General features: G+C 48.6%; 1 protein-coding gene across 2 annotated transcripts in view; it reads left to right on the top strand.

Annotated features, from left to right (window-relative positions):
- LOC103767701 (gamma-aminobutyric acid receptor subunit beta-4) overlaps positions 1-18,081 on the top strand; it is a 68,571-nt gene that overhangs the window by 19,016 nt on the left and 31,474 nt on the right. For both annotated transcript variants that reach the window (XM_008934893.4, XM_008934895.2), the window contains exon 3: positions 7,447-7,514. In XM_008934893.4, coding sequence (XP_008933141.1) covers positions 7,447-7,514 — 68 coding nt within the window. The remainder of the gene's footprint in view (positions 1-7,446; positions 7,515-18,081) is intronic.

The raw sequence follows: 18,081 nt of genomic DNA, 5'->3' as shown, positions 1-18,081 counted from the left end.
CTCTGTAATCCTTCAGTACCTCTGGGACAACCTTTACACTGTTTTTGCAGCCTGGTGATTGTTCTCTCTCACTTCCAAATTTCCATGGGATATTTGCAGTATCCCAACTCTAATACCTACTAATCCATTAAAAATACCCATGAGATAGATTAGGTAATCCACTGTGCCTCACAGATTGCACTCCTTAACTCTCTGCTTTCCCTGGAACAGTCACAGAATGGGTGCTACATCTGCCCTGGGAAAGCATTGTTCCTCCAGCAGATCCCTCAGCACGGGCTCAGGAGCAGGCACAGCTTGCTGGAGAAAATGCTCTGTGGCTGTTCAGATCTACAGGGATAGCTTCATGTGACAACAGGCTGGAACTGTGGCTGCTGTTGTCCAGGCTAAGCTGAGTGTTTGCAGGGAGCATCACAGGAGAGCAGTGCTGTCAGGAGCAGTGCTCAGTTCTGCCTGCTCTGCAAGTGCTGTGTCTCCTGGCTCCCTGCTGAAGGGCTGGCCTCATTGCTTGCTTGCAGGAAAGCCTCTTACTGAAACCTTGGTTTATTCAGTGTTTGGATACCCTGAAAGTCCACTGAAGAGCTGTGCTATGGTTGTACCCTCCCTTAGATGTCCCGTTCAACATGTGCTGTCCTTGATATCACCACCTTGGTGAGGGCTCGCTCCAACTTTGCTTTTTTTCTTGGGGAGTCCCCAGTATTCCACTTTCTTAGATGAATATTGCAAATCCTCTGACTGGATGAGGTGACTTGCCAGGCTGCCAGGAGAGCAGAATGGCACAGGCTGAAAATTCTTATGAGCCTCCTTGTCTGGGGTGACACTGCCAGGTCTGGTGTGGTTGGGTGGAAAGCATACCTGGGTCAGGCACAGTCTTGTTCTGTGCAGAGGCTCAGTGACATAAAAGCACCAAACACTCCCTAAAACAGTATGGCAAAATGTAGGAAACCTGTCATGCTGAAGAAACTGCTTTTTGCTAGACCTATTTGGAGACTGGCTGCAGTCTCCATGAGAACTAGTGGTGGTAGATGCCCCTCCTGCCCCTGCAGAACAGTGGGTCCATGGGGAAGGAACAGGCATTGACAGCCCCAGATACCCTGGAGACCAGGACCCTGCCTTTCACCTCCAAAATACTGTCCATCCTTCCCGTGGAGGAGATTCCTCAGCAGTGGCAATTCCCTCATACACCCTATTCCACCACAGGTGGGAAGGCAATGTCATATTTGCTGATCTGCTGTGAGACCACCTCTCTCTCTGGTAGTATAGAACAGTGCCCAGAATTGTAATGCCATGGTGTGTTTTGCTCTTTTAAATCCAAGAGAAGACTGGGGTGACCTGCTGAGGGTAAATGTAGAGCTTCAATAACAGCCTCTAAATGTTTTTGATGTTTCTGGATGTTATGCTGAGCCTGGCAAGAGAAGGGCACAGCACTGGCTGTGGCTGGGGGTAGAGATCATGGAAATAAGAGGGGGAAAGGATTGGAAAGTGTTAAATGGGTATTTAAAGCTAGATTTTACTGGAAAAGTTTAAGTAGGTTCTTAAGGGACCCTGCTGAACTCAGTGCTTCTGGATGTCACTGCAAATCAGAGATGCTGCATGAAAGTGGTTCCCAGAACATTTCTGCTTTCATGATACATGGTCAACTTTTCTTGCTCCTCAAGCAATGTTAACACTAAGCTGAGTTTGTGCTTGATGCTGTACATAAGCTAAAATGAAAGGAAAGGAACAGGAAAATCAGTGTTGGGAAACTTCTTTGTGTTTTGGCTCGTGTAGCCTGCTGGGATGGCATCTTTTAGATGTTCTCTTACTGCTGTAGCAGAGCTTCATTCCTGAGATCTGTGAGCACAGCTATTATGCAGACAGCAATTTGTGAACTCTTCTTAGAATCCTCCTGTCTGCTGAAACCCCAGGAGCACTCCCATTCTCCCTGCACTGGGGTGTGGGAAACCCAAGTGTCCTGACAGTAGACTGGCCTCTGAGTTATCTTTTGGGTAGGTTTAAAACAACTGTGGCACAGGACCAGTTAGTCTATCAGCTGGAAATGGTTCAAGGGTGTGTGTTTTGGGGGGGATTTATGCAGAGATGGTGTGTTTGGGTCCAGGCAGCGGTTCCTCAGCCAGTGCTGAGCCTCGTGCTGGATGTGCCGCCTCCTGCCCCTCCGATCACCTGGAGCTCTCGCCTCCCAACGCCCCACGTCTGGCAGCCCTTGTGTAACCAACTCCTTGTGCACGTAGCAGTGACGTGGGTCGTGGTTTTCAGCTGTAAACACAAAGCCAGGGTGCCCCGAGGTCCAGTGCTGTGAACAAAGCAGAGGCAGCAACGTGGGCAAACCGTTTGCTGTGGGAGGGGCAAGCAGACCCTGGACGCTCCTCCATCGTTCAGGAATGTGGGGATGAGGCTAAATGGGAGAAGTCCTGGGAGTGGGATTGCAGACTGTGTGCCTTTGGCGAGCCTGAGAATGTCCTGACAGCTGGTCCTGTTTGGTGGTATCATTGGAAAGGCAATTAAGGCCCTGCAGTACCCACAGCTCCTCATGTCAGCTAACCTGACCCCCTTCATGCCTCTCACCCTGTGTGTGCAGAAACTGTTCTGCCAGAGAGTGCAGGGCAACCTCATCTGGCATTGCTGTTTTGGGGCTCTAGTGCCGTTGCTGTCCTTCAGCTTCTGGAGGGTTGGGATTGAGGAACAGGATTTTGCATGGATGGATTCTTTATGCCTGTGGGCATTTACCATTGCAGGGTAAGGCACAGACCTGTTCTATGTGTAGGTTTAGTAACTGAAGCCTCTAATTTCCCTCTGGTTGGCTTTGTTTACTCAGCAGAAGACCTTAAAGCAGCTTTCCTGCTGCTGCAGGGATCTCAGGGACTGGTGATGCCACAGGCAGGGTGCAAGCAGGGAACGCTGAGGCTCATGCACAAAGCTGTCTTGAATAATTTTTCCTCTTGTCCAAAAGAGACAGGGCTGTACTCCCTCCTCCTGCATGTGTGATGCACTCTAATGGCAAGAGCTCAGCTGCCCCTTCACTATCTCTAACCTCCTACACAAAGGGAGCAGCTCCCAGGACGGGTGCAGTAGATTTGGAGAAGCTTCTGTGGTTTTAGGAGGATTCTGTACAGGGGAGGTTGCTTTTTTCTTTTGTCTCTACTGGTGACATGTGATCTTTGCTTCACTGGCTGGTTTCTGGATACCAGGCTTTAAAATAGAGATGTAGGCAAATTGGCAAAAGGCCAGAGGATAGCAGCACTAATTGTCAGAGCTTTAGAAAACATGACTTCTGAGGAGAGGGTGAAGAAATCAGGTGCATTTAATCTAGACATGACAGTATTGGTGGGGGAGGGAGGGGGATGTCATGGTTTCTTAGTACATAAAAGCTGTTGTTAAGGAAGGATGATTGATTTATTCTTTTACTATCATGGAGTGAGGGGGGAATGATGAGACTCAACTACATTTAAACTGTAGAGAAGATTTGGTTTGGATATTTAGGAAAAGCCTTCAATGCAGTGAAATGCAGGAAGACACTAGTCAGGGGAGCTGTGAAATTTCTGACACCCTGTTAATGCCTTTGTTGCTGTAGTTTAGACTAAAGGGTAATTTTAAGGCTGATCTCTGTTCCTTAGCAAGTGCCTTGGCTCTGCCAGCATTGCCAAATTCACGTGGTCACAAGTGCAGCAACCAGGGTCCCCAAAGCACTGGCTGTAGTTCATAAAATGGTGTGGCTTCAGTGGATCATAAAGTGACTTCCCTTCATCTGCCCACTGGTTTGGCGTCTTTTTGGCTGTGTCTGTATTGCAGTTGGAGACCTGATGGCAAAGGAACCCAAGCTTGCTCTAATGTAGCTTTTTTGGGTAGGAGTGAAGAGGGGGTAGCTTGGACCTGAGTTCAGGGCAGTTGCCTGAGTAACCATCCCCTATTACACTGAATTCTGTGCTTCAGTGCACTCTGCAGGTGAGATCCCAGACTGAGATGTCCTGATCCAGGCTGCCCTCACCTCTGGCTGTAGTGCAGGCAGACACAGGCTTGGAAACACACCTTTCCTCTGTAGGTGTACCATCAGAATTACTGCTGTAGCAACATGACTCCAGGTTCTGGGGCTTTTATGCATTATCAAATAAAATGTGAAAGTAATAACGGGTTGCTGGGAAAATATTGCACATTAGCACAACTTGTTCTCTGCCTTGACTGGTTTTGTATTTGACAAGTATCAGTTTCAAAAAAAGGACAGGTTTTATTATAACTCCTTTGTCTGCTTACCTTCCAACTTCTCGAGTACGTTATTCACAGGCATCAAACTACTTTTGGGACAAAGTGTTGGTGTTTTCTCCAGTGGTGGTGAGAAATGGGGACATGGGAGGGTGCTGCTCACTGTGAAAGTGGCAGTTTCTCACATTCCCTCACTTGTGATCTTGCCTGCAAATCCTCTCTTTTGCTTTAAGGGCAGAAGGTCTAGTTCTTTGCACCCATTGGCAAGGCACAGATAAAAACACGGGCCTTTAATATCAGGTTTACTTCTTTTGCCTTGTCTCAGATCCACAAATGCAGAGTTCTTCCTTCTAAGGGCAAGTTTACAGATGATGTTATCCCGTATTTCAAATACCCTACTTTTGTATGCCTCTTGCCTGAAGCTGTCAACATTGGCAGAATTGATGTCCTTTGTTTATTTTGTGTACTGCTTAAAGCCTGAATGTTGGCCACCAGCCGGTCTGGTGTTCCACTGGGCTGCAGTGGGAGTCAGGACACGCTTTTCCTGGTGGCTGTGTTCATGCTCTTCAATCCCTGTCTGCAAGCCAGCCTTCAGAACAGGGATGGAGAAGGTGAAATGGCTTCCCTGTGATCAAGCTAAGGTCTAGTAAAGGCAGGACTTCTCCTGCCTTCATCTTTAGGGTGTTTGTATGACAGTCACACTCAGAAGCCTGTGGGTTGCTGGGCACACGTTCCAGGGGTTGCAGGTGGGCAGTGTAGGCCCTCATTTCTGTGGTAGATGGGATGGAGAGGACTTGGCAGTGCCAAGAGGAGCGTTGCTGACTCTGCATGGGAGCTGGGTACAGCCCAGCCTGGGCTGGAGGGGGGCAGCAGGGCTGATCTCTCCACTCCAGCCTTTCTCTTGGAGCTGGGAGTAGGAAGGTCTGGAGCTTATCCATGGCTCTGCCACTGAGTCACTGCATGACCTCAGGCACTCAGATACCATGGTGATGAACACAGCACAAATGTCTAGACAGATAGAATAGATTGGATAGACTCTGGGTTTGACAAATATTTGTATATCCCCACTGTCAGTGCTCCCCTGCTATACCCACCCAGCCTGCTGGATTCAGTGGGGCTTGGGCACAGCAGGGAGGGGAAAACCACTTTTTGCACTGAGGGAAGGAAGGGATGCACAGCCACAGTGACACAAGCACTGCTGGGGACACACTGGAAGGCGAGCAGGCAGTAGGGCAGCTCTTGGAGGGAGCAACACTGTGGCAGAAAGGGTCTGGAGTGGGAATCTGGCTTCTCCCCTCCTCTGCTGCAGCCCTGTGCATAGCCCTGATTCTCCTCTTGTAACTAATTAGTCTGCAAGATCCTCAGGGCAGCCATGACTTCCTCCTCCTGCTATGGCTTCTATCACAAGGCCCTGATTTCAGCAAAAAAAAAGGCAAACTATCAAAGTGAGACTTCCTTAAAAGCTTTGCCGTGCCCCTGTCAGCCTCTGGCGCAAAGGAGGGTGCGGGAGAATCCTCTCTCCCTGCTGTGACTCCTGGTTATTTTCCCACCTGGTTCCCCTGTGCAAGATGAAGGTGGAAGTACAGCAAAGATGTGCCTGGGAGTGTGTCCATGTGGGGATCTTCAGAGGCTCCACGAGGTCTCCTGAGCCCCCCTGCCTCGGGCAGCCCTGCCAGCGAGCTGGGCGTGCTGGAGGAGAGCACTGCCTCTTTAAGGAGATTTGCATAGCAGGGCCTAATTACAGTTGTTGATTCTGATGTTTTCGGTGTTGTTCATATTCCATTAAAGGATAATGCTGCTTAATTTGCAGCGGAGGGTCTCGGTGAAGAGCACACCCAATCACAAGGCACCCCTAATGACACTGCTTCCCTACTTCTGGTAACACGTAATTAAAAAATCACTTCATTTCCAGTTGTGTGGTTCTCCCCTCTCCCCCAGTCTCCTAATTACTTTCTAAGCCATCTCATGATTATCTGTAAATATTTCAGTGCTTAGATCTATTAATGAGTCCATGGAAGAGTTAATACCTTGAGTGGCACAACTGCTTGACGTTCCCTTTCTAGTAATGCATTGCAAGGGATTGTTTTCCACCTTGCATGTGTGAGGAGAGGGGCTTTTCTTGTGGTGGGATTGAGTTTGTGCTCTGCCTTTGGGGCTGTGGGCCTGGCAGGAGAGGGATGGCACCCAGAAACCCCATCTCCAGCTACAGGAGGCTTCTTGCTGGTTTTGGGATAGTGAATCTCCCTGCAGTTTGTTTCATGTGGCTCAAATCCCACTGAAAGGGCTGTCCTGTTGCCTGGCTGTGGGAGCTGCTGGTCAGAGGGGCTCAGGTAGAACTGGGTGTGAGTCTGGTCAAGCTAGGATGCCCACAGTCCTGGAGGAACTGGCTGAAATGGCTTGTTTCTGCCCTGACTTCATAGGTTTGTAGGCTGTAGTAACACACCCTTGCTGAACTTGGGCCAGAGAAGGCAATGGGGCTGTCTGGGACTGCCCTGCTGTGGTGTTTCTCCACCAGCTCCTCTGGCATGTGACAGCCAGGGGCACTGATTGTGGTGTGTGGGTAGCTTGGTCACTGGGTAGGGGAATATCTGATTTTCCCAGGAAACTTGTGCACAGATGTCTGCCACAGCTCCGTGGCTGCAGGCAGGAGGGTGTGGGGTGACACATGCCCTGGTGCTCGTGGTAAAATGGGGAATCTGTTGCCTAATCCGAGCTCTGCTCTGAAAAGCCACTCCACAAATCCTGTTTTTTCACTTCATGGATCCGTTTCCTGTACTTGCTGATATCTTGGGTGTTACAATTCTCGTGGGATTTTCAGACAGAGCACTCAGAGCTGACAGAGTGGTGGAGCAGTGAGCTGGACTATCTTTCCTGCCCAGAGATTCCATGGGTTTGGTTGCTGTGTTCTTTGTGTGGTCAATCAGTAACACCTTATGCAAGCCCACGAGGAGCCTACTGATGGTCTCTGAAGGCATTATTTGGAATAAGTAGAGATAATTGTATTACTGGGGGGTAATTAACTTCCAGGAATTAAAGAATCAGGCTTAGGCTGCACCACTCCTAGGAGTGAATCTGTAAGTCTGGGAGTTAGAGAAATCTAATCATTTGAGCACATGCAACTTGAAGTCCATGATACTCAGGGAATGTGGGACTGCTTAAAAATCATATCTACGCATTTCTAGGCAATTCTTTTATTGCAGATGGGAGGGGAGAGATTGAATGTGGTCCTGAAGCAGTCTGTTTGTTTTTCAGGTAACCCTGTCACAGTGGGAATGAGCATCCACATCTCCAGCATTGACCAGATCTCTGAAGTCAACATGGTAAGTTTGGAAAGAAAGAAAGGAAAAAAAAGCCTGATAGACTGTTCTTCCATTTTCTGGTTGAAATTTGCTTCCAAGGCAGTGACTCCTCAGAGCCATCTGGATCTCTGCTGGTACCTCTGGAGCTAGTGGCATCTTCTCCAGAGCCATTCTTATCCCTTAGGTTCTGTGCTGGTTGCACAGCCACCTCTTCAGTAATGCTTACACCTTAAAAGAGTAGATGTGAATTGTGTGTTTTGGTTGACACAAAGGTGGCTTTATGGCCAGCCTGTCCCTGCCAAGTTGAGAAACGGTGGCTTTTTGTGTTTGCTGGTGGTAATTTGGGATTTCCTGGCAGATCTGTGCTACAAAGAGAGGCATCTAATGGAGATGTGGTGGCATTGATAGACTGGAGCTTTTCGTGCCACTGAGAACAAAAATACCTGCTCAGATGGAAATGATTTGGGTTAAATTTGTAGATTACTTTGGTCTGGTTTGGGTACACATCCAGGATTGTGCTGTCTGTCTCAGAAGCTCTTAGCACCCAGCAGAGGACAGGAATTGTGCTGTCACTGCCTAAACTTGCCTTTCTCCCTCCTGTCCAGAGGCTTTTCCTCCAAACTCCTCTCCTTTCCCGGAGGCTGAGTGGAGTGGAAGGCTGGTGGGAACCTCTTGACAGCAGCTGTCCAATTCCTCAGTTCCTGAACCATGCAGGAGAATCCTGGACCAGTTTAGAGCTCTTGCCATTCAAGTCAATTAAAACCTTGGTCTCCCAAGGCTCCTGTCCTATTTATCTGTTTCTGGACTCTCCTGCCCTGCTTCCCTTGCCCACCAACTATTCTGCTGTTGCACGGAGGGGAGGAGAAACAATCTGACCAGTTGTTTTTGTTCCCAAACTGCTTGAAAACCCTGAATGCATAAGTTGGTGTGACCCAGGGTGAAGAGCCAACCATGAGCCTTCAGGTTCCTGTATGGAACAGTTTCTTTTCCTGACTCTCTGCGACCATCCCCTCATTACCCCAATTATCTGCGTGACATGTTGCACCTCAGTCCAAGGGATGGTGGCACTGGACAGGGTGTACAGCCCTAGATTCAGGTACAGAGCTGTGTCTCCATTGCACTGGGTAGAGCTTGAGGTTAGGCTTAACTTAGAAGAGCCAGATGGCTTAACCTAGTTCTGTCTATCTTGCCTGTCAGGGCAGAACTCAACTTTGAGTCATCTCCTCCCCCAGTCTCAGCTTGGACCTGAATGTTCTTATGTGGTGGACCAGCTGTCACCCTCCTTGCTAGAGCCAACATGAATGTTCTGGGGGCTGGACATGCAGCTTAAGACCCCACCTTGCATAAACATAACTAGGAGAGGTTTGATTCTCAGCTTACCTGTAACAACTGTCCCTGTAGACCTGAGAAGGTCCGTCCCCAGCACAGGGAGGACATCAACCTGTTGGAGCAAGTCCAGAAGAGGCCACCAAGATGATCAGAGGGATGGAGCACCTCTGTTATGGGGAAAGGCTGAGAGAACTGGGTTGTTCAGCCTGGAAAAAAAGAACCCTTTTAGGGGTGACTTTCCAGTACCTGAAGGGAGCCCACGATAAAGATGGAGGGAGACTATTTATAAGAGCATGGAGTGACAGGGGATTGGATTCAAACTAAAAGAGAGTAGGTTTGGATTAGATATTAGGAAAAATTCTTTACTGTGAGGGTGGTGAGGGCCTGGCACACCACAGGTAGCCCAGAGAAGCTGCGGCTGCTTGATCCTAGGGAATGTTCAAGACCAGTCTGGATGAAGTTCTCAGCAACCTGATCTGGTAAAAGGTGTCCTTGTCCATAGCAAGGGGTTGGAATGAGATGATCTCTGAGGTCCCTTCCATCCCAAACCATTCTATGGTTCTGTGAGGGTAGCTGGGCACTGCAGAGGCTGATGCAGGATGAACCTGCTGCTGGAGATTTGGCCATGGACTACAAGGGCTGGTGGAGTGCTTTGTCCTGCAGGTGTTGTGAGCAGTTGTGGCCAGGCATGCTGTGTCCTAGCCCAGCAGCCATTCACCCAGCTGTGCTTTTCAGCCCTTGCCATGTGAACGTGATGCTCTCCCCTCTCCAGTGACCACCTGCTTCCCTCTGCCACAGAACAGCTCGGGGCTGGGGAGGAGCAGCAGCAACAAAAACACCTCTGTGTGATGCACAGAGAGACTTCCTGGCAAGGATCTTCATCCCCACGCTGCTCTGGACCTTGCAGGAATTGAGCAACACAGTAATGGGCACTGAGTGTTCTGATGGTGGTGGCACCAGGCACTGTCCATGCCATGCTCCTGTGGATGCTGTGAAGGGATGTCACTTCTGGGCTCTTGATTATCCCTCCTGACTCTCTGTTTGACTTGACAAGAATAATCTCCTGCCCATCCTTCCTACATATATAGGAGGAAGGGGTGGGAGACAAGGTTGGCTGTATGTGAGAACTTAAGATCAAGATCCATAAGCACCATGGTGAGGCAGCTTCAAAAAGGGGTTAAAAATCAAAACCATCTTAAAGAATGGACATTTAGGGAGCAGAAGGGTTCTCATGTGATGTGAGTTTCCAGGCTGAAGGGGTTTTATGTGCATCATTCTTCTGTATGACAGATGCCCGGGGAAAGGGCTGTGTTTTACCCCTGCTCTGGACACGGATACTGGCAAGAAAAACAAGGCATTTTTTTTGGCATCGTGTGTGCTTGGGAAAGGGACTGTGCAATGAATAAATTAAAGGCACACAAGTGAAGCCGGGTTGCCATGGCAACCAAATAGCTTCTATTGTTCCACAAGGAGTGTTACTACTTACTGCCCCTTGTAGGATAATTAATTAATCCTCAGACATCCTTCTGGGAACAATGGTGCTGGGACTGGGCAGGCTGAGGAGAGCCCCCGGCTGTCCCAGGCCTTTCCCTGGGACTCTTGGCGCCTGTTGGCTGCGTGGTGGTGGGGAACAAGTGCTGTCAGTGACCAGCCATTGCGTGGTTCCAAAAGTTGTTTTCCATAGGAGTCCAGCTGGATGTGGTGCTGTGGAGGCATACAGCTCCATCCATGACGGAAGGAGCACTCCTTGCCTCCCCTCCCGTGGGAACCGTGTTCCCAAAATGATGATGTGGTGATGTTTCCATCCTGGAGGTTACAGGGCTCTCTGGAAAAGCAGCGTGGTTGTGTCTTCGTGATGGATGTTCCCAGGCACTCAAAATGCTTTGCAGCTGCCTGTAGATGCCATGTGTTTTCTGACACCAAAACTGGTGCACCTCCACCCCCTTGAGGGCCATGTCCAGATACTGTGCCATGACCCAGCTTGGAAGATGAGCCATGCCAGGATGCAGGATGTTCACAGGGACAGTGCTAGATTTGTAACCGTCTCCCAGTGATGAAGGACCAAAACTACAGTCCTTAATTAATTAAAAAAATATCACCTTCTTGCCCTTTGCAGCTGCTGCCTGTGTGTGGTCAGTCATGTTTTCAAGCTTATTTTCTAGAGTAAATGCTTTGTTGCTGTGTACTCCTCTTAGCTTGGCTGAGCAACACTGAGCTGCAGCCTCTGTTCTTGTCAGTGATTAGAAGGATTATTTGCTGAGCCAAGATCAGTGACATCAATTGAAATGTCTGGGAAAGGATGCCAGGGGCCAGGCCAAATAGGTATTGGGGAGGGCACATTTGACTGGCAGACCCTCTGGGAAGTGCTGATCCACAAAGATGAAAGGCCTAGCTGGAGTCTTTTCATATCCAGTACAAATTTGCAAGTTGGGGATTTAAAGACAGGCTGAAAGGAAGAATGTCTTCATACTGCTGTTCAGTAGCTCTGATGACCTGTAAAGAACAGAAGGGTGGTATCTCCTAGTTCCCTGCCCAGCCCATCTCCTTTCAGGTGAGCTGGTAAATGCTGGTTTGCTGCAGGTGGTTGAATTGCCATAAGCAAGGAACTGCATGCAGGTATTTGCAGATGCTTGTTGGTGTGTAGTGGTGCTTGGGTAGGGATACATTCAAATCTCTTAATATGGTGCCCAAGTCACTGAGGAGTCTGGCAGTGCTGCTGACTCAGGAGAACAAAGGGCACTCTGAGGCTGGGCAGGTGTCTGTCCTTGTGCTACCTGGCCTGAATGCTGCCCAAACTCACTATCACCTTCATGGTCTGGCTCAACCAGCTTGCTCTGATCATCCAACTCTGATGTTGTCCAGTGCCAATGACTTCAGAAAGAGTCCTCCCCTACTCCTGCATGTCCTTTCAGCTGAGGACTGGCCTTTTCAGGGTATGCTGTATATTTCTGCATGGTGGGACTAGAGGATAATGCTTCCAAGTGTAGCCTTTTCTCTCTCTGAGTAATCTTTGGGGACATATTTTTCTAGTACCAGACAGTTCAGACTCCCTTGAAGCATTAATGAACTATTTCAGTGAGGAAAACTACCAGAAGTTTTGTATGCATTTGAAATAAGAGATGGTTACCCTTCATAACGCTTCAATTTTCCTGCCCCATGATCTGTGCAGTCCTAAACCTGCTCCCTCCTGTGTGTCTGCACACCGTAGACAGCTCAGAGCATCCAGCCATTATAGTCATGATTTCTTTGTGCCTCCTATAATTTATTCATCCCAAGATGCTCTCCTACATCTGCAATAACATCATTTCAGTTTGTTATAGCACTGGCTTTAAAGTTTTATAAACCCGGTGACAAGTTGAAAAGTTACAAGAGGATTGTTGTAGAGGGCCTAGTGTAAGAAGCAAGGCTTCCAGATAGAAATGTTTGCAGGAATATATGTGTGAAAGGAATGGTGCCCGTGGGATTGCCAACACCTTCTGCTGGGGCACAGTCTGCAGCTGGGTGGGTTGGAGGGTGGTGCAGGATGCTCAGCAAAGCTGACCTGGATGCTTTGCTTCGTGGAGTCAGGATGGTTTGGGTTGGAAGGGACACTAAGGATCATCTCATTCCAACCCCCCTGCCATGGGCAGGGACACCTTTCACTATCCCAGGTTCATCCAAGCTCAGTCCAACCTGCCCTTGGGCAGCCACAGCTTCTCTGGGCAGCCTGTGCCAGTGGCTCGTGGCCTCCTGCTCCCAAGCCCTGTGTGACCAGGTGCCACACTGCTGTCTCACTGGAGTGACTGCTCTCACAGTGGCACACTGCACTGGAGCTCTTGGAGGTTATGGCAGGAAGCATCATCTCTGTTATTGCCCAACTTCTCAAAGCTTGCTTGAAAAACAAGCTGTCTCCTTTGGCAGTTTTCCCTGTTCAAGAGAGATGTAAAGCATGCCCCAAGACAGCAGTGAGCTGCAGGGGTTTAAAATTGGCTTTTAACCCAAAAGGAAGTGGATCAGGATTTGTGTAAGGGTGTTTTTGAGCAGGACTGTTCATCCTACAACACGTTATGCCATCAGTGGGGCATCACTCTTCTCACTACATCAAATTTTCCATCTATTGGGCATGTCTGAAGTAGACTTGGTAGTGGAATCTGTCCTGAGCAGGCTTTGCAGTTCTGTTGTCACAGGAATATGTGCATGGACTAGTTGAATCTCAATTTCAGTGTAACCCATGCACAGTAATAGATGTGTTTGACTCTGCTGTGTGCTGGACAGTTGATGAAAGGAGGTGGTTTTTGGAAGGCTGGGCTCCAGAGGAGAGGCTGTCTTTGGTGCACAGCACAGCAGCCTCTTGGGCTGTACATTCTCCAGGTCAGAGCTCTTGACCTTTGGGCCCTTTCAGGAAAGGGGAAGGGAAATGCAGGAAAATGTACATGCATGGGGAATCTCTGATCTGGATGTGTGATGTCCAATCCATTCTGGAACTGTCCCGACAGTAAAATTGAGTGTGTAAAACCCTGGTGTCCTTGGGGCTGATGCAGCTTTGGGAGTGGCCTTTGAGGACCCTCATCAGACCCTCTGTACACCTGTGATAATGGACAGAACAACTCTGCAACAATATGCCCTTGAAAAGGATTTTCCATTGTTATAGATGTCTTGAGCTTTAAAAGCCAAGATTTTAAAGAAGAAATTTTTACTATTATACTGTACTTTTTACTACGGTCTATTATCTTCAAATATATCAACATTTTTCTTACTCTTAACTGAAAATGTTCTGCTTTGTTGCTGTCTCTCTTCAATGGAGAAATGACATACAGATATTTCCTAGTCTCTATTTCCCTAGGTATTGAAATGTTTTAAAAAAGCAAAGGTTAAAGCATTTAAATCCTACAGTTAGAGGTTTCTGGAGTTATATGCCATGAGGCACAGGTATGACATGACACTCCAGTGCTGTTAATGTTTCTCTGTAGCCTCGGGTATCCCCAGCTCTGGGACACTGAGGTATCTAAATTCAGTGTGTGTGTGTGTGTGCATGCATTACACCTTGGTATTCAAGGCTGCTGAATACTGAGGACTTCCAAAATACGGGAAAAACTAGGGGACAGCTTTGGTGCTGAGCTGCAGTCCTGCTGGATTGCTGTGGGCTCCTGGGGTGGTGGTGTTGCAGGTGGCAGAGGATGCTGAGGGGCCTTTCTATTGGAGGAGGATTCAGGTTGGATGCTGGGAAAAATTTGTTCACTGCAAGAGGGGTTGAGCATTGGCACAGGCTCCTCAGGGAAGGGGGGAAGTCACCACCCCTGGAAGTGTTCAAAGAGTGAGCAGATGTGGCACTTGATATGGTTCAATGGGCTTGGTGGTGTTTGGTCAAAGGATGGACTTGATGACCTTGGAGGTCTTTTCTAAGCCTAATGATTCTATGATTCTGAGTCTTGGTCTGATCAGGTCAGCTCATCCTGCAGTGTGGCATGGGAAGAATGGCAGAGCTCTGACTTAGGGTGAGGGATCCCTGCTGCCATGGACAGGTGGAGTTTGTGCTTTTTTTCCCCACGCACAAGTGGCTTCTGTGTGCTGTGATCTGAACTGAGGTGTTGCAGCAGGCAGCTGGGATGGAAGGGTTCTCCAGAGCTGACAAGGATCTGTGCCTTCCTCTTGCTCCAGCACAACTGGGGTCACGCAGCTCTTGTCACTGCAGGTCCTGGGGTGTGGGGCTGCAGTGCATTGGGTGCTTGGGAAATCAAACAGTGGCCCTTTTGTACATGTGAAACAGCATTTTCCCGAGGGGAGGAGTTCCCAGGGGAGGCAAACTGTACCCACTGCCATCAGTCACATCCAGGCACCTTGGGGACTTCCTCATGTCTCTTCTCCTCCAGCAACAGGAAGCAGCTTGTGCAGAGACACACAATCACTTGGGAAGCTGAAGGGAAGCAGCAGCATCCTGATGGTTTTTCCTTCTGCTGGAGGGATATTTGGAGAAATAAAAGATGGTTGTGGCAGGGTGGAGAGTAACCTCCAAACCATTGTGGACATGCCAGCTTTGAGGTGGTCTCTTTTGCAGGCAGGAGGTACAACAGCCTGCTCTGTGGCTCATCTAGATAGATGGTGAGAGTAGAAATCTGCTGAGCTCCCAGGAACACCTTGGCAACAAAGCAGATGCCAGGGACCCATCTCACCTGCCATCTGTGGCTGGTGTTTCTGTCCTTGCAGTGGTGACATCCTGTGGCTGCTGAGGCTTAGGGTGACTTTCAGCAGCACTGATACTGCCTTAACAAGTCAAGAATCAGATGTGGGTTTCTGCTCACATCACATTGTGCTTTTCTTCAGTAGAATTCCCACTGGCAGTGCTGAAAAATCCCTTGGACTAAGGTAGTGTGTGAGGATAAGTAAAGCATCTGGCTTCAGGGGTGCTCTGCAGTGTGGTGGTGATGGGGGGTGTGTTGAATGCTCAAGTTTAAACAAGCAGTGATCATCTTTCTGCCCCAAAACCAGGGATGGATATTCCACAAGAGGGTAGGGTTCTGGCATAAAATAGTTAAGAATAAAGCAAGCTCTTGAAGGGGCCTGAAGTACTCCCCATTCATTGGTTCTGAAATCAGTTGCAAAGAGATTGTCCTGGCTTAAAAGCTAGAAAATAGGTCAGTGTGACTCATATGTCAATATTTACTGCATTTATGGCAACTTGTAGAGGGCAAAAATCTTGCCTGCCTTCCATAATATTTCACAAGTTATCCTGTTCCCATGACAAGATCCTCCCTGTGCCCTTGGTCCTGGTGTTGCTTGACTGCAGGGACAGTAAAATCACTACTACTTAGAGTCCAGTTGCTAAGAAACAGGCCAAAGATCACCATCCAGGCTCTTCAAAAGCCAGGGCCAGCTGGAAGCTTGGATCTGCACAAAGCCCCAGGAATTCCTTCTGAGACAGAGGTCTCAAGGACTGTGTGCATGTGCTGCTTGGTAAAGCAGCAGTCCTGCCAGCCTGGGGTTGTCCTTGTGTGAGAGGGGACAGCTTTACCCCTTCCCCTAAAAGGGGGCTCCTATGCTTGTGCTGAAGGACTCTGCTGTTTTCCACATTAATGATGTCCTTGAATGAAATATTTTTGCTGCCTGAATGGTGTGATGCTGCCATGAGTAGGTGGTGAACTGTACAAACCTTCCTGAAGCAAGCTCTCAGCTGAAAGCCTGTGAACTGCTGGAGTAGGGCCACTCTCTCTTGCCCCTGGAGCTTTCTATCCTACTATGCTTGTTTCTTCCTAGGGATCTTCCAGCATTTGCCTGATATCTTAATGGGTGAGTTTGCCAGAAGGCCCTTTGTCTGCATAACTGGGGATTCCTGGTTATGGGAAAGCTGTTGGGTAAACTGGCTGGTTCCTAGCCTAGACCTTGGGGTGTGCAGTGTGAATAAACTCCAGTGGCAGCTCTTGTTGCAGCTGATCCCCCCCTGTGCATCCTTCCACAGTGCTGTTATCCCTGAGGAGCAGCTCTGCAAGTCCTCCAGTGCACGTTCAAGCCTCGGGAGGCTGAGTCAACCCTGCCCCAGTGCTCAGAAACACAGGTCACATGTTCTGCTCACTCGGCAATTTCCCAGATGAGAAATGTTCCGGTGCTCCCTCTGAAGGGGCCCGAGTTCACTGTGCATTTCAGAGGTGACTCCACCCCACAGCAGGAGAGGAGTCGTGTTGGGGAGGATGAGAATCTGTGGCTCTACAGTTTGCAGCATGCTTTCAGCTGAACACTGCTATGTATTGCAGTGTTCCATCTGTTCCTGTATCAGCCAAGTTATCTTTAGATCTGAACATTGTCAGTGTTGTATGGTGCTGGTATGAACCACTTCAGCTTGCACCCTGGCATTCCTGTAGTAGTTAGAATTGCTGCTGCAGAAAACTTTACCCAGGATAAATTCCTTTTTTTTTTTTTTTTTTCCCTGCTTGATTTTTTATTCAGGTTTTTACACGGGTAGAACACCCACAGCCTTATATATGTGTTTATATATATATATGTAATAAAAAGCTGGCTGTATTTGAGAGCAATGTTCCAAACTGCCACCTGTTCCAATAGCAACGTTGCAGCACTGGAGAGGATTACTGCAGAATGCTAAACTATCTTCCCCCAAGTGAAAGCTTCATCTGATTTGATTGAAAACCAAATTAGACCTTGAGAATCTGACCTTCTGACATCCTGTCACATATACATTTAAAGCATCTAGCAACAGAGGATGTATCTGCACAAGAGTGGCAGTGCCTCAATATAGAACCTAAATCCAAATACGAGTGCGTGCATGTGGTGTTGCTATTTGAATATGTAAATAAGTGGGGCTATATATAGCTCTATATGTTATGTACATGTTAAGTGAAGGTGGCAGATATGACAGCTGAATGGCTTTGCTGCTTCTGAATGCTGGTAGAGGCTCTCTGCACGTTCCCCACATCTCTCGTGTTTGCTCCTACCCCTCTCAGCCTTCCTGCTATCACATTTTTCAGGCCTCTGGAGAAGATCGTGTGTGGGGACAGGAGTTGTTAATATTCTGAGTCTGTGCTGAGTTGCTAGGCTACAGAGAAAAAGGAACATTCAAGGAAAAGGGATGGTAAAAGGAAGAGGATCTGCTGAGCTGTTTGGAGATCCAGAAAGGTTCTCCAGTCAGACAGAAGGGATCATTTTGGGGAAGGAGGGCATGCATGCATGTGGGATGAGTTGTGGGTAGTCCCTGCTGTTCTGACACAAGCAGAATCTCAGGCCAGCTCCAGCCAGAAAAAAGTGGAGGAGGAGGGAGTAACAGGCAAGATCCACTGGCCCCTTCCACATCACTGCTTGCAAGGTGTGGTCTCTTACAGCTGGTCTCCTACTACCTGTGCCAGAGTGCCCAGGGTCACCAGGCTGGAGGATGTCCTCTCAGATATCCTTTGCCCACTCTTTGCAGGGTGCACTTCCATCTGAGGCTCTAGTGAAGAGGGAAGCAAACCCAAAACATACTCACTGCTTACAGGTCGGATCTCCTCTCCTTTTTCCTCTGCAGCAACCTGCTACCACAGTGTCTCCTGTAACTTCAGTGTGGCTGCAGGGGAAGGCAGTCTGTGGCTTGTGTCTCCTTGTCCATCCCCTTTGATGCTTTCCTAGGTTATGGATACACAAAGTATTGACCCTTTTATTTATCAAGAGTTTGTAGCTAAGATTGCAGGGGACTCAAGGTTTTACAATGCAGAAGCTCCTGTCTGAGCCCAGTTATCCTGAATCTCTGCTGTTCCCCTGAAAATGAGTGTCAGGTATTTAGCTGTGCCAGCTGAGAGCC

Source organism: Manacus vitellinus, unplaced genomic scaffold (genome assembly GCF_001715985.3).
Source record: "Manacus vitellinus isolate BGI_N305 unplaced genomic scaffold, ASM171598v3 scaffold_19_pilon, whole genome shotgun sequence".
NCBI lineage: Eukaryota > Metazoa > Chordata > Aves > Passeriformes > Pipridae > Manacus > Manacus vitellinus.
The sequence above is the reverse complement of the archived record's forward strand: the minus strand, read 5'-3'. Positions and strand labels throughout refer to the sequence as shown.